Source organism: Solanum pennellii, chromosome 6 (genome assembly GCF_001406875.1).
Source record: "Solanum pennellii chromosome 6, SPENNV200".
Lineage (NCBI taxonomy): Eukaryota > Viridiplantae > Streptophyta > Magnoliopsida > Solanales > Solanaceae > Solanum > Solanum pennellii.
The window spans coordinates 35,786,760-35,808,389 of NC_028642.1; the positions used below are offsets into that span (position 1 = coordinate 35,786,760).

General features: G+C 33.8%; 1 protein-coding gene and 1 pseudogene across 2 annotated transcripts; one reads left to right on the top strand and one right to left on the bottom strand.

Moving 5' to 3' along the window:
- Positions 1 to 2,155: 2,155 nt before the first annotated feature.
- Positions 2,156 to 14,720, bottom strand: LOC107021004 (actin-related protein 5). 2 transcript variants are annotated; one of them, XM_015221567.2, is made up of 12 exons: positions 14,477 to 14,720; positions 14,320 to 14,390; positions 12,089 to 12,213; positions 11,432 to 11,476; positions 10,023 to 10,125; positions 9,686 to 9,795; positions 4,930 to 5,039; positions 4,753 to 4,843; positions 4,241 to 4,675; positions 3,698 to 3,825; positions 3,006 to 3,351; positions 2,156 to 2,917 (listed from the first exon to the last, which is right to left on the bottom strand). In XM_015221567.2, exons 1-12 carry the CDS (start codon positions 14,575 to 14,577, stop codon positions 2,417 to 2,419), a joined length of 2,166 nt encoding a protein of 721 aa, XP_015077053.1. In that variant the 5' UTR covers positions 14,578 to 14,720; the 3' UTR covers positions 2,156 to 2,416. The 2 variants fall into 2 exon arrangements, with proteins under 2 accessions (XP_015077053.1, XP_027773830.1); XM_027918029.1 differs by lacking the exons at positions 14,320 to 14,390; positions 14,477 to 14,720 and having other exon boundaries at positions 10,023 to 10,130; positions 12,089 to 12,172.
- A 2,136-nt stretch (positions 14,721 to 16,856) lies between these two features.
- Positions 16,857 to 17,547, top strand: LOC107023035 (annotated as a pseudogene).
- The last annotated feature ends 4,083 nt before the right edge of the window (positions 17,548 to 21,630 follow it).

Below are 21,630 nucleotides of genomic sequence, written 5' to 3' on the forward strand. Positions count from 1 at the left end.
CAAAGTTCAGAGAGTCAAATTCAGTAAAGAAGTTTGTGACGGTCCGTCGTACCTACGACGGTCGGTCCCGAAGTTCCGTCGCGAAGTTCAGAGAGTCGATCTCAGTACCCAGATTTTCAGAGTTTAAGTGTTTTGGAACGAAGCCCCTCGACTGTCCGTCGTGCCTATGACGGTTCGTCCTACTTGTCGTCGAGGGTAATGAGAAAGTAGCAGAAGAAAATTTACAAGTATGGGATGACGGAATCCATCACGGGCCGTCGTGACCATGACGGTCCGTCGCTTGGTCCGTCGACCCAGTCAGTTTTTATCAAAATAATCTTACTGCTCGAATCGACTAAAAAGGTCGTAACAATAGATACCAATTTACCCATCGTTCGTCCCCGAACGATCATAGGAAGAAAAGCAAGAGCGNTGTTGGAAGGAAAAAACTAACATACGTTGGGTCTGGGCTGGCGCGGGCACAAGATATGTAGTTTAAATATCATTGCCCTTGATTATCTCCTTTCTGTTATTAAATAATTATATTCTTGCAAAAATAACAAATATATAAATCAGATACATAAAAAACTAAAATATTGATATATTAAATAAATATAACAAGTGTGGCTGATGAGTCCTATTAAATGTCAAAATACAGTCATTTTGAAATTTTTCCCTATTATATTATTTAAATAATATATTCTCCAATTTAAAAAAGAATGATCAAATTTCATTTTTAACGTGTTTAAAAAATTACCCATTTTCTTTTTTAGCAATATTTTAACTTTAATTTTTCCACATGACATGTTTAAGGTTACAAAGATTAAATTACATTTGGATACATTTGACATAACTATGATTTAGAACCACAAAATCTAGAAATCTTCTTTATTTTCTTAAACTACGTTTCAAGTCAAGCTAAGCCAATTTTTTAAAAACGAATGGAGTATGTATTAATTCCATGTATTAGTAAAGAGTTTATTTAGTATATTTTTGTATATATGCAAATGCAATGTATAACTAATATATATTTTTTTGTGTATTAAGGTGTGTATTACTAATATCATAATTTTTTTTAATATTGATGATGCAGGAATTTTAATGCATGACACCAAATTATAATTGTAAAGTGTATTTTGTAAATAAATATTTTCATGCAATTGTAGTGCCTCAAAAAATTTTAAGGTAGGATTTGAACTTGAAAAGTTCAGAAAATTAGTCCACATATTTTTTTATGTTTTACGGGCACCATCTACAGATAGTAGAAGCTTTCATGGGTCCGCGAAATTCTACGGCAGTTGTTAATATCAATATCTTAAGCCAGCAAAATTCTAAAATCATATATGTGAAAAAAAAAGTAACAGTTATTGGAGGACTTCAATGTAATAACTATATAATTGTTCTTACAAAAAATGCTCAAAAATATTAGTAACGTATTAAAAATATTCAAAAATGTTCTCCGTCCACAACCAAATTTGTCCTTTTCCCACCTATTGAGTAAGACAAACATGTAAACAAAGAACTAAAAAACTTTACAAATCAAAAGGAAACTAAATAATTGGCCAAGTCCACTAAAAAGATTGTAGACATATATCTATATATTTATAATTAGAAAATATTTTTTGAGTTATTTCTAACATGTTAAAGGGTATTTTTTTTTTATCTAATAGATAGAAGGAGGGACAAATTTAAACCACATCCTAGGTGGAGGACACTTTTTATTTAATATGCGGAAGGACATTTTGAAATATTTCTAATATGTTAAAGCTTTTTTGAACCGTTTTCGAAATTCTTATAGTAATTGGTTCATCATAAAAGTAATTAGCATATGCTCAAGCACAAGTGAACATAACTAACTCGACTAATTTTAAGAAAGTAATCTAACACCTCATTCTAATCTTGAAGATAAGATTAAATATTGATCTTATTCAAACTAATTGATTTACTTTTGTAATAAAGAGTAAGCTCTAAATCACAAAGTTGAGTTATATATTTGTTCTATTTGATTGTGTTGACAAAAACATTTTAAAAATATTCCCAAATTCATTGCAAAACAAGTTGCAACAAAGACCTTTCTTCTCCAAAATTGAAAAGATAAAGAGTTTGATTGCAACTAATAATGCTAACTCAGTCTCTTGAAAGAGCTAACCCCCATCCAGCTGTCCCGGTACTGACAGAACAAGCAAAACACCTCTTTTAAATTATCAATTTTGGAATTGTGAGTTAGATGTTGAAATGAAACTGCGTTTAACTGCATAGTTCAGTAGAATTTTCAATACAACCGTCATATAATAACATTAACTATATCTTCTTCTTTTTTGGTGTCAAATGGCAGGTGTAACAAACAATTAGCTCGTGAACAGTTCCATAGTGCAAGTTCACGTCATTTCGAATAACATAGCTTGCGCTGGGTGTACTAAACCTAATCAGTGTCCAATTAGATTGTGTATTTGAACTTGTATCTACGAAGCCAATCTTCACCTTTTTCATAATAATCCGTTCTACTGAATGTTTGCTCTGGGAATTGCATAGCAGCAGCATAAACCGAAGCACCACGCCATGCATCCATAATTGGATCTGTTGCTCTGACAACCTTTATAGGAGTTCCACATGGCCTGATCATCCGAATTCCTGCTTCCAAGCGCTCAGCCACACCTGCGTATAGACAACTCCCGCCAGTCACAAGTATTGAACTTGTCATTTTATCCTCCAACCCTTGTACCCAACTAGGCAACCTTCTCAATGACACTCCAACCATTTCATCCAACCCCGACTGGTCTATCCCAATGAAGTTGGGATTGAATAAAACTTCAGGACATCTAAACCTTTCAACCCCAAGTATGATTTGAAAATCCTCCTTTGTTAGAGGACGGAAACGTGGCGTCTCTGAGGCAGACGCGCCAGATTCTGATCCTGGAAAAAATGTAGGGTCGATCTCCTGTCATAGGTTACATCAGGATACACCTTTAAAGAACAATCCAACACAGAGACTAACGCCAAACAAAGTGTCAAGAAAACATACTGACCCGAAGCCTAGAGGAGATGCGAGCCAACTCAGTTTCATCATGATCTGGCTTATCATCGTCATCATCGTCATTATCTCTACTCATTAACTTGTAGAGTTGCCAATCTTCATCCCTTTGACCAAATGTATCTTCACCTTTCCCTCGATCAAATGCTGCTGTTGTTAACAGTCGCATCCTCTCTCTTTGGGCAGCATTCAACCTCTCCCCGCGACCAACACCTCCAGAAACATTATTATTGCCATTTGCATTGTTACCATTTGTCTTCAATCGCTTTCGCTGCTCAAGTTTTTCAGAGAGCTCTTTATATTTGGCTCGCAACTGCTCCAAATAGCGTTCTGGGTTTTCCCTACACAACATAAGATGAATTTATGAAATAAAAAGATATTGAAACATGAAATATCGGAAACAGCCTCTCTACCTACACGAGGTAGTGGTAAGGTCTGCTTACACTCTACCCTCCCAGACCCCACTTAGTGAAATTTCAGTAGGTATGTTGTTGTTGGTGTACTGAAACATGAAATATACGACTATGAGCAAAACTGTACCTAAAATATATTATTTTTCGCCTCAACTTTATAAATACATATATCCATTTTGAGAAGAAATAGATACTACTACAACTCATTGTAAACAAGTTGAATAATGCTACAATAAGCTAGCTCAAGTATTATCTGACAAGAAATATAACATACATGCGCTTTTGTTCCTCAAGTTTCTTTTCCTTCTCTTTTTCTAACTCCTCCTCCAGACGCCTTTGTTTTGCTCGTTGCCGTGCTTCAGTTGTGGATTTCAGGAACACTTGTCTTCTCTTCTCCTTGAGCTATTAACAAGTTTAAGTATTTCCATTTTCAGTTGAAAGTTTTAATCTCAAAAAATGAAAATAAATGGAAGATAATTTTGCAAAATGCTGGCCAAGAGTAAAATGGAAGAGACAATTGCAACAATAAATTTAGTTGCAAAAGCTCTTTTTTGTTTTAAATCTACTACATAAAGTACCAGATAAGTTAAGTGACAGCATACGGGAATTACAGTATAATATCTCACAAAAGTTGAGCTTTTAAAACATTACGATGACATGAGTTTATTTCTCATACGAAGTGCATTAATGTAACACCACAATATTCAGAAAGTGAAAGGAAAAAGACTTGGATATCGAGTTCTTCACCATCACAAAGAATTTCGATATACAACTGCCCAACAACAGTGACTAACAATATGGCGATATACGAGCATACCTGCTCCGCCGAAAGTTCATCATCAGGTATATCAATGAGATAATACTTCTCTGCTGCAGAAATATCCACTTTCTCTTCACTTGGAACTTGCTCACCCTTGGCCTTCCGAAGTGATTGAGTAACTTTTGCAAAAGCGGATTCAACTTCACGTTTAGAAGCATAACCTCTACTCGCAAGGAACAACACAATTTCATCCTCCTCCTCAATGTCCTTGAGCTCCTCTAAGAGGAATTCCAAACCTTTTAATTCATTTTCAAGTTCATTTATTTTTGAGGATCTTTTCGCTTCAGCCATCTCACGCAATCTTTGACTTTGTTTCTCCTTCAAAGCTGCCTTTCTAGCAATTTCTTCTTCTGATGGAGGCTCTTCGACTGGTGATGGAGACCAAGGAAGTTGCCAACATCTGGTTTTCTCTTCAGCTTCTTTATCCCCCCTCTGACAAAATAAAATAAAATATTTTACCTCCGTTAAGCAGACTAGAGAGGCTGGGCAAGAGACGAAGTTCTAATTACCTGAAATAGTTGAACCTCTGAAGCATAGTCTGCAGCTATGTAACAGTGTTCCATCTTCAATTCTTCAACCCTTTCCCATGTAAGCTTTGATCTGTTTAAGCATTTAAGAAATGAAGCCTGAGAAACAGCCAAAAGTTCATAGCAACATCATGACTTTCGAAGAATTATAACACCTACATGTGATGAGGGTACTTGAGTGAAAGAAGCTGCTTCAGATAATCAGTGACATGGTATCCACCAACGTTAGTTCGACAGCACGCTTCATAGACAGGCTCTCCATTTATAAACTGAAAATAAAACAAATCATGTCATATATTTGAGAAATGAGAGCCTACCACTAGCAAAAACTGCATCATGATATGCCAAGCAGAAATTTAGCCTGAAAGTGCATAGGGTCTTAAATTTATCTCTTTCACATACACCTGCTGAAAAATGCTAAAAGGGCCAAAATTGCCCTTCAACTATGAAAAATGGGGCAACTTTCCCTTCTTTGCAAATTGTCCCAAATTTGCCCTTGCTGTTAGTGAAGTGGGTCATTTTCACTCTTAAAAACTAACAGAACTCCGTCTCATTTTTTAACTTATCAATTTATACAAGTGAAAACAAAGATAAAGACCCACGAACGTATCTAAGCAGTCCGACCAACCGAATTTCCCATTCAAGTCATAACAACAGACAACTATTTTTTCTTTCACTATCTATCAAAACTTTTGATTTGATAATTGTCCAAAAGGCCTATTGCACTATCTGAACTGCATTGTGAAAAATTCCAAACCCAAATGCGCTAGTCCTTTCTTTTTTAATTTTGTTAAGAGAATTGCTGATTACATTTTAATTCTTTGGGAAAATCTCTTAAAGTTCTTTGAATTAAATGAAAAAAAAAATATTCCAAATTCTACCAGCTTAGTAGACAACCATTTCTTTGACATAACTACAACTACTATACAATATACTTTTATCATTGTTCCTTCTCTATCTTTGTTTTGTACTCTCATATCTATAACCATGCCTAGAAACCAACCCAATAGTTTATGTGAATTGCAAGATAGATACGTGGAACGCGTTGGAGATCAGAATGTGGTTCAAATTGTAAGTGATAATGAGCAACTTTGTGTTAGCTGGTAAGAATATATTGCTTTAAGAAACTAAGTTTTATGTTTTACTTTCTAATATCGATCAAAGTCTTGATTTCTAAATTTTAACATATCTATTTACCCTTTTTTTTCTATAGGTCAACTGTTACAGACAAAAAGAGCACACATATTTTGGATGCCATGTGAAGCTCATTGTATAGATCTTATGTTAGAAGACGTAGGGAAGATTCCTATCATCAAGAAGACCCTCCAAAAAGCAATTGCCCTTGTCGGTTTCATTTATGGATACTCAGGAATCTCAAATATAATGAGCGATTTCACTAAGAATAAATAGTTCTTTCAAAATCCAGCTATTGAGAATTGTCAAGAAGTAACAGATGGGTTGTATGCTTGTATTGAAAAATCGGTTCCTAGCACTGAAGTACAAGACAAGATCATATCAGAGATACCATTGCACACAAGAGCTGAACAACAATTTGGCCTTTCTATTGCAAAAAGATCTAGAACGAAAAGATCTCCTGGTAAGTGAATACAATGACATTTAGATTTCATAATTATTTAGTTTATATTTAAAAGTTTACTTAATACTTCTTACTTAGTACTTGGGTAATAACTTATACTTAATGATGTCTACATAACTCTTTTACAGTTGAATGGTGGAATTTATATGGTAATTCAGCTCCCAATCTCCAATAATTAGCCATTAGAATTTTGGGTTTACGGCTAGTTCTGCTGGATGTTAGCGTAACTGGAGTGTGTTTGAGCATGTAAGTACTAAGTAATCGTAGTGGTATACATCATATTTATTAATTGCTCTTTGCATAGTTAACCAATTAGACTAATTTACTAACACTAACCAATGCAACACAGATCCATACCAAAAAAAGAAACAGACTAGAGCATCTAAGATTGAATGATCTAGTGTATGTTACGTATAATCGTGCTTTAAAGCTCGTTATGACTTGCGGAGTGTCGTTGATCCATTTCGTTGGATAACATTGATCATAGTAATGAATGGTTGGTTGGGAAGATGGGTAAAAATATGGAAGCAGAAGATGAATTGGTGTTTGGTGATGACAAACTTAACTTGGGGTGATGTTTCAAGAGCGTCGGACAGTGAGGATGTGGTGACATACACAAGGCGACAAAAGAGACAGTCGGAAGTTATTACAAATAATGGCTCAAGCTCCCAAGCTCCACGTGTTGACAGAAGATGAGTTGATTAAGATGAGTCAGGGGAAGAAGAGATTGAAGGCTATAAATCTAATGATACTGATACCAATGAGAATCACCCTATTGAGGAAGATGATATGGAAGAATATTATTTTATTAGAAGTAGAACATATAAGAAACACATGTTGTGATGAACAAACTTCATTATAAGCACTACATATTTACTATTTTTGTGTCTATGATGTTCTCTCTCTCTCTCTCTCTCTCTCTCTCTCTCTCTCTCTCTATATATATATATATATATATATATATATATATATAATTTTATTTTATTATTATATAGAAGAGTGAAGTGGTAGGACGACCAGGGTAAAAATGTGATTTTATACTAATAAAAATCTATTAATAAAGATAGCAAGAGAGACAAATAATTCTAGAAACATCTCTTTGTATATGAAAGTGAATGGTGATCAAGGGTAAAAATGTTATTTCATACTTACAAAAGTTTACCAAGAATAATAACAAGAAACTAAATAGTTTGATAAACATCTTTGATTAATGTTATTTTTATCAACACATTTTGTTATCACTTCACATTTTTTATGAGTTATTGTGATATCTATTCATTACTCTATTTAATTATTATTCTAATTAATTCCTAATAATTTTATATTCATTATGCTTACTAAAAAGGTCTACTTTAACATAAAATTTCATTACTTAAAAATATAGTTAATTATTTTAACCTTTATTTTGACTCTAATTAATGAACTTGAAAAGAAACAAGTATGATAAAATTAATAATATATATTAGATTGAAATTAAAGAATAATTCAAATTAATTTCAATATTTTTAAAAATATATATTTTAAAAGATGTTAAAAAGTAACTTTACAAATAAAATGAGTAGGAAGATATATTTGTATTTAAAGTAAACTAAATGTTTACTAGATTATAAAAGTGTAGTTCTTCATTAAAATATATCATCAAATATGTACTTTTACTTGATTTCAAACATATTAATCTAAAGATGTGTTTGATTTTAAAAGTTGAGGACAATCTACAATAATATATCATTTCATATATATTTCATTTTAAAAACTATAAATTGTATTTTTAAACTTCATTTAAAACAAAATTTTCAAGTGGTAAATTTCCTCCACAAGTTACATGACTTTTCAAAAAACTACAAATTATAAGATTTTTCTAGAACCAAGTCTATGACACAAATAAATAGACATTAATTCATTCTTCATTTCATTCACTCTTTAATTTTCTCCCCTCTCATGTCTTATACCAATAAATTTTTCGTCCTTTATTTTTTGTTGCGTCCTAAATATTACACTTTGGTATAGATCTCTTATTAGGAAAACCAATAATGCAGTTTCTTTTTCAACATTAAAAACTACATTTCGATCAATTCTCTCTATAATGACTCAACTTTCAACAAAATTCAACTAATCCACACTTTTCAGACACCCTATCAGTTAACATGTTAAATTCAATTTCAATCACAATTACTTTTCTCAAAATGCTTAATTCAAAAGGAACCAGTGAAGTGAGATAACTCTTCAAGAACAAAAATTTTCAACAATTTGAGAAGCATGTTATGTCATTTCCTCTGGTTCTCTTCGGACTTTTCAATTTCATGGCATTGCTTTTTTTTTTTGGATTGTAGAGATAATTTTTGAAGTATCTAATTAACTTGATTTCTCTTTTTATGTATAATCTCAAAACTTCACGTAACATATATGATTAATTTATTGAAAAACATACATTTATTTATTACTATTATTTTATCATAGTTAAAATCATTTTAAGCAAGTTATATAAATTATTATATTAACTACCTCATGTTAAATTACTGCGGTATATATTATATCAACTGGTGCTATATTTTTCAATCCTCTTTCGTTGATATAAAACATTAATCCATCATGTTTATTAACTACTTTGGAAAAAATTCTTTATTTATTATACAAAATTGTTCTCCTAATTTTAATAAATATTAAGACCAAAGTCATAACTTTTTTTCATTCTTCTATTACTTCATAAAGAATGAGATGATTCATTATAATTTTCATCGGTCATTATTTTTAATAAATATTATGTTTTATTGTTATTTCCTATCATGTTTATTTCAAAATATCATAATAATTTTTCTTTTAAAATTTAATCAAATTTATATTATAAAATTGTAATATTGGGCCCGTAAACGGGCCATTCATTATCTAGTATATATATATATATATATATATATATATATGTATGTATATATTTGCGCTTTTTCTAAGTGAAGCCCACACTTTTAGTGCGCTTTGGGCGTTAAGCTGCATCAGGGCTTTAGCGCTTTTCACTTTTGACAATACTGGCACGGTGTGGGACTAGGATTGTTTATACTCAAGGTCTATTTAATAACATTATATAAAAGCAAACATGGTTCTGGGCTCTAGTCTCACCGCCATTCATTATCAAAATAAAATATCATGTTTTTGACACATTAAAATGGAATCAAGCCTGCAGGTGAGGGGCATGTGGAAGATTAAAAGGTGCTCTCTACCATTTTAAATTTTTACATGAGATGGTCACACCACGTCAACACCACCCATAATTTTTTAACCCTTTCAAATAGATATACAGCTGCATGATAGGACTCGAAAGCATACCGGGATGACATGAGATGTGGTAAATCCTGAGGTGATTGCAAGGCCTGTATCATTGCAAATTCCAAGTTGTTGGTTGTATTTGTAGCTGAATGCAGCATCTACACCGAATGCTTCAAGACAGAAAAAAATGCCTATCGTGACCAACAAGTTCACATAAATCATAAATGCCACAGAAAGTCATGCTCTCAATTATCAACAACAAACTGTTGTTTGGTGACAAGTGAACCAAGTAACTATTGTCATCAATAAAAGAACTTTTAACAAGGTCATAATAAAACAAAGCAACCTTTTGGTTTAGGATGATAAAAAAGACGACATGATTACATGAACACCATACCTACTGAAGGAACTCCATATGACTCAAAGAGCAGCTCAGCCATTTTGCCACGAGATTGAACTGGATTGCAAGCACATTCAGTAATTAAGATAGGATGGTCAATCTGCCCTGCCACCAATTTGAATAAGTATTGGTTTAAGGGACTGCAAGCTGAAGTTTAACAACAGGATATATGCAGCAAAGATTCAAGGCACAGAATCAGGGTTTGCCTTTCACCATATTTTAAATATCTTAGCTTTGCCAGTCCAAATTATTTTGTTCTCAATAAAGATAATGGTTCTTAATTCTTATGATATAATAGGGAACTGAGGATGTATACTTGGAGAATTCTACACAAGGATAGGCTTCTGCAGAAAGAGCATCTAGGCAGCTGACTGGACCATCATATGTGCTCCAAAACTTCACTATGTAAAAAGAAAAATGTTTCATTTATGTCTTCAAAAAGAATCTTCAACACCCTTGCACAATTTTATTCCTCTCTCGATATTGTCTACATAAGTGACAGAGCAGTCAAGTCTCATACTCTCCTTATATATCAGTAGCAAATCTCTGACTGTCCGTCACATCACCCACTGAACCCCAAATATACATGCTATGCACCATTACCTATGCCAAAATAATCAGTTTGGAAGTGAAAAGATGGATCGTAGGGCAAATAGCTTGAATAGTGGTATCTCTGTACATAAATGGTATAATGTGTACGCCTTATGAGAAACAAAGGTATGCAAACTTTAAGTGCATCTCTTCATTTATATATTTGCAATGCAATCGCGACAATATTTCATCATCCAATTGTTTAAGTCCATGACTTGATATGGAGGCACATCAATTGACACGGAATATCTTACAAGGGGGAAAAGAGAGAGATGAGAAAAGAGGATAATGTCGGAGATTCCCCTTTCCAAAAATAGTACATACCATACAACTTACTTTTGTAAAGTATAAATATTTCGTTAAGGTCAGACAACTTTTACCATAAAATTTTTTCTGCCAATTTTAATGAGATTATGAGGTGTCTTTTTTATTCGACATATATGTAAAACTATATGGACCTTATATGATGCTTGATTAGTCCACGTTCCTTCAATTTCTTTTCTGTGTAAGCATATCAATTTGCATCCTGTTTATGCTTCCTAGAAACTACAGTTGGATAAAAATTATGAGGTAAGATAAAAGATAAAAAAGAAGACAAAATAATTTGACAATTGACAACGATTATCAAACCTCAAAGACCAACAAAGACAGTTTATATCAAAGAGACGCAATAATCAAAGGAAAGGCCACAACAATGATTTCAGAGCTTCTGTCGAAAAAGTAAGAACCAAAAGATTCTAAACAAACCAAGCTGAATATAGTTACATCGGGTCTATCTTATCCTGCGAAAAAGTTGGATGAAAGCTAGCATATACCTGTGACTGATCAGCACCTAATCGATCAAATCCAAAGTCCAGGATCTACATACGGAAAACATAATGGTGACATGAGTACCTTTTCAGAAAACATAACGGCAACATGAATAATGCACACAAGACAAAGTAATCCCTAACCATCATTTGTTTCATATGTCAGACTCAGGTTAGCAACATAGCAGCACATAAACAAAATTTATGCATCCAACTATCTACACCAAGAACACCATGTATGGCATCAGTGCCAGCAAAAAGTAGGGAATGAATCATTGTTGACAAGTGTTGTGTTACAATAGGTCGTGCATTAATATTCTAGTCAGATTGCACTGTCTTGACAATCTAAAATTAAATCATGAATTTGCCTTGCCAGCTTGGCCTAACATCCAAAGAGGTTACAGTTAAAATCCAAAGAGAGTGTTCCCTCCTGATAAATAGGAACGGGTCATAGAACACAGTAGTTAGACCTAATGTCTAGATAAATTGTCAGCTATCCTGATAGTTTCATACTCTGGTAGATGGTTTGATCTTTCTATCTTTATTTCAGGGGAGGGGGTTCGGGCATAAAATTTATTGACATCACAAATTTCATGGTCAAGCTTACAGACATAGAAAAACCATTTACCCAAATACTATCCCCACAAAATAGAAAACCCTTACATATTCCATTATCTCAAACTGATAAACAACATTGCTCTCAAATGCTGAGCGAGGTCCTGAACGCGTGCAATCAAAGTACTTCAGTAGCACAGGATTGTGATCACCAACAACTGTTACTGTTTCACCTGCAATATGATAAGGTAAGCATAATAAAACTCTGAGGCTAATATTCACCTATGAAATGATGATGTATTATCTGCATTCAGTATTTAAAAACATGTTCATGGTAGGTGATGTTTAGCAAGAGCTAATTTTGATCATTTCTTGACCAAACATCACTACAGACTGTTCACTGGGAACTTTTTTTCCCTGAAAACAGTTCTGTCCAGGACAGCTCTCACGCACCTCAACTATTTAATATTATCTACATAGGAGTTGTTTAGCACGAAGTAATTTAGATCATTTCTTCACCAAACACTTCACTATAATCTGATCATCTTAGAACTTTTTTTAAATAAGATTGAGTTCAGATCAGGTCGCTCGCACCTCGATAAATCTACCAAGTGCCATTGGCACAGGTATGGAGTAACTCTATCCACCAAGACTTATACAAATGGGAAGAAATCACCTAACAGTTTTTTTTCTAAAAGGATTTGAACCATAGTCGCCTTTGGTGCATTTAAACTTCATTGACCTTAATGTCATACCCTTGTGTACTTCATTATTGAACTTTATTAATCATAATTGGATAATTAAGCACTAGTCATATTCGAAACTTACAGTAAACTCACCATCCAAACTGGTCCTGACATTGCCTCCAAAAGAGTTATCATTTTTACATCAACTACCAAAGGATCAATTAGTTACACGATCAGTAAACGTTTGATGATTAGCCAAACAAGCCTTTAGTATCAATCCTATCCTTCATGTGCGGAAGAGAAATCCATCAGAGGATAATATAACAAGCCGAATGACTCAACCTAATGTTCCAGTTATGCAGAATCGAGAGTACTTTAGACATCCTGTTTGAATTGAAATGCACTCAATGAAGCAACTCTAACTCAAGACAACCTGATTAGAAGATCCATTTGCACAGTTAATAGATGCTACATGTGTCTGATGAATATATCGACTTAAATACCTCTATTTTTTGTATAAGGACATTGTACAATAACAGCAGATAGTTGGAACATGTTTATCTTCTTTTGGACTCCTCTGGGTTATGTTAGGTGGTATCAAGGATGCACATGTGAGCTGGAGCACTAGGCAAATTTAATTTTGAGAAAAAAATAGTTAAAACACTAATTAGCAATCTGAACCAGTTTTGAATCCAACCCAGCCAAAATAGACCCAATAGCTGACCCAACCAATTCATTTTTATTCTAAAGAAAGCCCAAGTGCTCATATTTTCGTTCACTGGTGGTTTTTCACATTTCATATGTTACATGTTGTTTTGATCAATACTAACTTACTAAGTGAATGTAATGTTATTTTTTTATGTGAAATTTGAGAAGTGAATGGTAACTAAACTAACTTCCCATTATGTTGTAATTGTTATTGGTTCCATGTACTTTAATAATTACTTCAATTTCCATGGCCTTCTGTGGAATCTTTCAGGGTTGACCCACATTTGTCCTGATCAAGAAGATTGTTTGAATTTTTGATCCATGAATAAATATCGTCAAGTACACTCAGAAACAAGAAAATGATTCTTTTTTACATGGAAAAAAATTGTGAAGATTCTATAAGAGGTGTTAAGTTAAACCTCCCGAATGTTCCTTTCACTTATCAAAAAGAAAGTAAAAGCAGCAGGATTAACATTTAACAAGATAGAAATCTAGAGGCAAGTCAAACAGTTGAAAATACTAACATCACTTGTTTTATTGCCACCAACTGGTAAACCCACTGGGAATCACATACCCCTTCTCAATTAGCTAACTTAGGGTGTTTTGGGTAGTACCAATTAACCGTACTTCAAAAAATTTAGAAAATAGTTTCTCTAAGAAAACAGATTCCTTAAAACGGAAGAAATGACTTTCCTAGCGAAAGTAGAAAAAAAAAGTTTTACAAATAGCATTCCGCAGCGATTTTGTCCTCCCAATCCTCCAACACACCTCATTTTCAACCTCACTCCACTAGCTCAGACCCCTACCCAACCCGTCCAATAAATAGAGATGACAACAAAATAAGTAGATAACACACTTATTTTTGCATTTTCCTTTATAATCTAAATGTTGCTAGTCTAGTAAAATCATGAAAAATGTGGCTCCAATTAATACACATAAACATACCAGTCGTTTTGTGACGAGGCCTCTGAACAATATTCCGGAAGATAACGCGAGGTTCATTCTCTCCTGCCCACCTGTGAATTACCAAGAAGCGGAGCTAAAGCACAGGAAATACAGATACAAAACAGAGAGAGTAATTGGGAGATTTAGGAGTAAATACCCAATACGGAAATAGGAAGCGCCATTGTCAATGACAATAGGGTGACTTGAGTTGAAGGAACCGTAATCTAATTGCCTCTCTATTTTCGATATGAAAGGCATTCTTCCCTTGTTTGCCTTATTCTCCTTCTCTTTGCTCTTCTCTTCTTCCTCTAAACGCTGTTGCCCTAGCTTAGCTTCATCAGAAAATTAAGGGAAAGGTGTCAAATAAGTTACGCTTTTGTGATTGGCGAGTGGTGACACATTGATCATATCAAATTCTTTTTAAAGCTAATTAACTAATTATGGCATCAAATTAATATTTTAAAATATTCTGATCTTATATAAAATATATAAAAAGATATTTTTATAATTCAAATCAAATCATTTAAAAAGAAAAATCTTTTTATCTTCCCTCCTCCTTCTCACTCTTCTTTTCTTCATCTTCTTCCTTAAAAATTTAAAAGTCCGTTGTTACTCTTCCTGTGCAGTCGTTACTCTTCCTCTTCAGTCTTCCATTACTCTCCAATCTAGATCTGTAATCGTGTTCGACTCGAAATGAGTAAGTTATTTTTTGAAATACTTTACAATTTTCGAAGTTTTTTTTCTTGGATTAATAAATAATAAAATTAACTGTAGGTGTAAAAACTGAATAATCGACTTAATGGTGTGTATTATTATCATTTTTGAAAGAAAATCAGCCAACTCAAAAAATCCTTATTTTGAGGAAATGTATCTGTAATGTTATTATTCAGTGAAAAGTCATTTTTTGTTGCTCTTTTTGTTCTTTTTTTGGGTCATTTTGTTGATATGATTTTAGCGTATGTTGCCACATTTTAGTGATATGTTGGTCATCTGTTGCCACATAAGATTCAAATGTTGCAATAATCTATACAGATGTGTCAACATATGATGTATCTGTCGCTACATAAGATGTATATGTTGCGCAACAGCAGGTACATATGTGGCAACATATTGTTAATTTATCGCAACAGACTAACCATCGGTTGCAACATACTGCTAATATTATTTTATAATGAATTGTAAAATTGATATGTTGGTCATCTGTTGCCACATAAGATTCAAATGTTGTAATAATCTGTACATATGTATCAACATATGATGCATTTGTTGCTACATAAGATGGATATGTTACGCAACAGCAAGTACATATGTGGCAACATAATGTTAATTTATAACTACAGACTATCCATCGGTTGCAACATACTGCTATTATTATTTTATAATGAATTGTAAAATCTCAATATTTTTTATTTACCTTGTAGATGAAATGATAGAAGAAGTTTCATCCATGACAACAACTCAATCTTCTAACATGAAATGCTCATTTTGTCTATGCGAAGAATGTGAGCAGCAACATGATTATTTTATTAGTCGTGTTAAAAAAACTCACTGATATTTTTAAGGAAATATCTCATAATATTGATGTGCAAAGATCCAAGAAGACTTCACAACCTTTGAAATGTAGGAGGTTGAAAAAATCTATTTCTCAAACACTTTCTACGATTATTGAGAAGAAAGAAAAGGAGAAGAAGAAAAAGGAGGAGAAGGAGAAGGAGTAGAAGGAAAAGGAAAAGAATGCAAAGGAGGAAAAGGAGAAGAAGTCAAATGAGGAGAAGGAGAGGGAGAAGAAGGCAAATGAAGAGAAGGAGAAGGAGAAGAAGGCAAAACAGGAGAAGGAGAAGGAGAATAAGGATAAGGCAAAGGAGATGGAGATGGAGAGCAGAAGGAAAAGGAGAAGGAGAAGCAGAAAGAAAAAGCGAAAGAGAAAAAGAAAGGGAAGAAAGTTGAAGTTGTCAGTTGTGATGTGAAGCGATAATATTCATTTGAAGGTTTTAACATTGACAGTGAGGGTCCAACTAAACTAATGTCATCCTTCTCGCAATGGGTAAAAAAGGGTCTTTACAAGCATCATGAAAAAGTAAGTAAAGTAAAGCAAGTAAAGCCGTTCAACTATTATTAGAATTTCTTCTTGTTGTCCATTATATAATGATTTATAATGATTACACAATTGCAGAGGAAACAAGGAGGATCACTACTTAGCCAATTGCTCAAAATTTGAATTTGACGAACTTGATTTAGTAGTTGCATTTTCAATGAATAAGGACTGGTTCTACGTAATGTTGCAATCCAATAGGTGCTGGAATGATGAGGTAAATCCATGCTAACTTTTATATGTAATGTTTAGTACATGAATGTATACAATTAAATTGATACACTTGTTTGATGCATGTGTGCAGTATGTGGATGTCATATTTTACTATTTGCGTAAGAAGTCGAATCAAAAGATTCCGTCTGAATAGCAATATACCACCACTAGTTGTTCTTTCAAAACATACATTGACAATTTTAGTGAATATGAGGATAAAATCATTGACATAATGAAAGGGTATGCTATACCTTCTGGAAAGCCTTGACACTTGACGGATGATGTTTATGTCCCTGTAAATAGTAATGGAGAATTCCATTGGGTCTTGGCAGTCATTGCATTGAAGGAACGGTGCATAAAAGTGTACGATTCCATGTCCTCAAATAGGTCTAATGGAAAACTATCCTCCGAGATTCAAAAGATGGCTATAATGTTGCCAAAGTACCTTGAGTTGAGTGGATTTGTTGAGCAAAATTAGGGAACCAACTGGTCAGTGCTTAAATGTTACCAAGGAAAGAACAAATCTCACCCATTCGAAGTCAGTCATGTTACTGGTATTGCCCAACAAGAAAGCATTAGTCTGTAAGTATCACAATATTATTTTGTCTTACGACTATCGAAATGTGATGTTATTATATTTTCTGATTGATGATATACCATGCAGAGATTGTGGAATTTTCGTTGCTGCATACGCTGAGTATTTGAGTGATGAATTACAAGTACCATCATGTGGAATTAGTGCAGACACCCTTCGCTTGAGATATGCTTCACTCCTATGGAATTATGGGATTGTAAAGGCTTGATATGGTTACGTTAGTAACAATGAAGACCCAGAGATGCATAGAACTAAAAAAATCTAAGATCGATGAAAATGTTAAGTTTACAACCATTGATTAGATAGGTGGTTATGTATATCATATCATTGTGAATTACTTTTTTGTTGATAAGTTGTATAAAACAATTGGTGAAGTGTTAATTAAAATATAATTTCTGTAGTAATAAACACGACAAAATTATATGTTGCAACAGTTCGTATATATGTAGCAACAGATAGTATATATGTAGCAACATATGTCACAGTTTGAATTGTCAAAATTAAAAAAAAAACGACTTTATTTTTCATTTTTCTCTCTCCTCTCTCCTCTCTTCTATAATTGTCGTTTAGTATTTCACTAGATTTATTTATTTATACTAATTTCTCTTCTATATATGTAATTTCTGTTGTAATAAACACGACAAAATTATATGTTGCAACAGTTCGTATATATGTAGCAACATATGTCACAGTTTGAATTGTCAAAATTAAGAAAAAAATTAAACGATTTTATTTTCATTCTCCTCTCTCCTCTCTTTTATTAATGTCGTTTAGTATTTCACTAGTTTTATTTATTTATACTAATTTCTCTTCTATATATGTAATTTCTGTAGAAATAAACACAAAAAAGTTATATGTTGCAACAGTTCGTATATATGTAGCAACAGATATTATATATGTAGTTTGAATTGTCAAAATTAAAAAAAAAAAGATTAAACGGCTTTAATTTTCATTTTTCTTCTCTCCTCTCTCCTCTCTTTTCTATAAATGTCGTTTCGTATTCCACAAAATTTATTTATTTCTTCTCTACTGCCAACTACTTCTCCTTCTTCTCTTCTTCTCTTAGTCCTTCCTTCACAGATCATCTTCTACAGCAAGACGGTGTTGTTCTCATAATTTCTACTTTATCGTTGATATATATCTTCTCAGGTAAGGTAACATTTAATTATGGTTTGAATGCATGTGCTTATCTGCTTATTGCCCTGTTTTAACTTGTGGTTGTAGCTCATGTGTGTGTGACTTTTAAATATTTTATTTTTGTGATTGCAGATACAAATATAATGGCTCCTGTCAAAAGAAAACTTGATATTGATACATCTGACCAAACAAAGATCCAAAAGAAGGCTAGGTCTAAATTCATAAGAAGAGGAACGAAAATACTACACTGTTAGAAAAACTTGCAACTGAAGCAGTTTCTTCTTCTCAAGCAGAAGTAGAATTTTGTCAAAAAGAATATGAACAAAGACAAGCAGTGGAGGAAGAAGATGGAAAACAAGAAGTTGAGGAACAAGGAAAATAAATGAAGTTCAGGAAGAATAAGGGAAAAAATACAGAAGTAGTAGTTGTGGCACAACAAGAAAAAATAAATGAAGTTCATGAAGAAGAACAAGAACTTCATGAAGAGTTCAATGCTAGTGGTGATGATGCGATTAAAATCATCAATGCAGACACTTTCCCTGTGCATCTGCAGCCTGATGCTAATGGTGACAGCATCATTAGGTCAATCCTCGGAAGACCTTTCGTCAAATTCAGGGATATCCTCAAGAGAAATCAATTGGAAGATTTTTTCAGAAATAGTTGTTTTGGTCATTTTCTTGATTTACCCATTGATCCACTTCCACGTTTTCAAATGACCATCGTGTATGAACTTCTGAAAAGAAGGTTCATTTTTTAAAATCCCAATAAGAATGATGAGATTCTAATTAATTATTGTGGCATGCCAGTTTTCTTTGACATAAGAGAGTTTGCCATAGTTACAGGGCTAAAATGTCATCCTCCTGTTGAGCCCATTGCTGAATACATTGTTAAAACAGAACCACGACGAAAGAAAATAGTTAAAGAAGTAGCAGAAGCAGGACAACAATCACTGCCAACTGAGGAGCAGGACTTGATTTCCCTTATTGGCAAAAACTTTAAAAATTCTGACTTATTAAGTTTGTTGGAACGGGAGGATACAACAAGGAAGCACAAGGAGTCATTGTGCTTACTTTGATTTACACATAATATTCTTTTGCCGAAGGATCCGGGAAACAACATACTTTTAAAGTATGTCAATTTCTGTCAGGATATTGAAGCTTTCAAGAATTACCCGTGGGGTCATGAGAACTTTCATCTAACTGTCAACTACATGTTGGGGCCTTTAGGAGAAAAGAACAACAACTTGTTTGGGTTTCCATGGGCTTTCATGGTAAAGTTGAATGTTTTTAATCTTTTTATATTATAGTAAGTAATAATTCAACATTTGATTATTGACAAGTTTTCCTTTTTTACATGCCTGGACATTTGAAGTCATTCCTTATTTGCACCAAGTAATTGAAGCACAAGAGAGTCATCCCCAAGGATGATGAGATGGTTGATGGCAAGAACAAAATTACCAAAGAAGGGCACACTCCAGATCTTTTTATCCCTCCTTTTGATGCAGTAAGTTATTATTAGTATATTATAGGCATATGTTGCTACATTTATGTCACATTTTGCTACAAATGATTCATTTGTCGCTACATGTGCCACAAATGTTGCTACAGATGGGTCGTGTGTTGCGACATGTGACACATGTTACTACAGATGATTCATCTGTAGCAACATTTGTGACACATGTCACAACAGACAATTCATTTGTAGCAACATTTGTGACACATGTTGCGACAGACAATTCATCTGTAGCTATAGAAAATTCTTATTGATGACTCATTTTTACTATTTTAGGTTGTCCATCCATGGATTACCCCAACAGAAGAGAAATTGCAAATGCCATATCTAATATCTCTAGGGTTGGTTGAAACTATTTTTGATCCTGTTGTGGATAGAGTTAAAATGGTGTTGGCTGGAGCAACAACCATCAAAAGAGAAATAGTTCCTAATGAAGTCAGTAATGAATTAGTTGTTTTCGATGCTGATGATGGTGTTGGTGTTGATGATGGTGCTGGTGTTGGTGGTGGTGCTGCTGCTTGTGTTGGCGCTGCTGCTTGTGCTGGTGCAGGACATCACGAAGGGACTACCTCTTGTAGACGATGTTGTGGCTTTCTCTGTGAGAAGTGTAAGAAACATGATGTAGATTCTATCATGTATCTACAAAAATTGAGTGAAGCTGTCAATGAATTAAAAAACAAGAGGGGGTGTGAAGGGCATTGTATCAAAGAATGTGCGGCATGCATATACTCCAAAGGCCAAGCGGAGAAAAGAATCATTTGCCAAGGAAATGCAAAATTTGATGAGGAAGATGTTTGGAGAAATTCCATGGGCCGTAATGGAGGAAGAGATGACTGAGTATAAAAAGTTAAATATTTATAGGCGTCCCTTTGTAGCTGAAAAAGAAGCAGTAATTAAAGTGACTGGTGCAAAGGATATTTGAATGGATTAAAGCATGCATGTTTTTACCGGTCAAGATTTCATGAACATGACAAGCCTAACAGTTTGGTGGGAAGACTAGGTAATTCTACTTTTTATATTATTAACTATTTCTTATGTCTTTTCAGTGACTACTCTTCCTAACTTTATTTTTTATTTCAGTATATTGACGAAATCCTTAACCTCATGCTTCAGAGGCATTGAAAATACCCGGACTACTATGATCCCATATATAGAATCCTGGATTTCAACTTCTGTATGGACTTCCTACATAGATATAATCAAATGAGCAAAGAGGCACAATGTCAGGTGGTAAAAGCATGAGTCAGTTACTAGATGACTTTGTATGGGATGATGATATGATTGACTATGTCAGGGGTATTAGGCCAACTCATGGAGGCATGGATTAGATTGATGCAAAAATGATTTTGACAGACATGAACACTTCGGGTAACCATTTTGTGACTATCCAGATTCTCTTGCACGAGGGATTGATCAATGTTTATGACTGAAACCTGGTGGTTATGGAACATGACAAGTTTTTCACTCATACAACCTGTCTTCGAGTTGCTGCCTAAATTGCTGAGCAGAGTGGAATAATGAATCATTTGCTAAAGAAGTTGCTCACTCAACCATGGGAATTTAACGGTCAAATAGAACCTATGGTACAAAATGCAAGTGGATCAGCGTTCGGGTCATATTCCATTGCATTCCTTGAGCACTTGATTAGTCGGACAGAATTGCATCCACCCAGTTCACAGTTATGTGACAATCTAATTGAACGGATGCAATATACTTGGGCTGATGGGATAATATCTCAGTGCTTAAAGCCTTGACATTATGC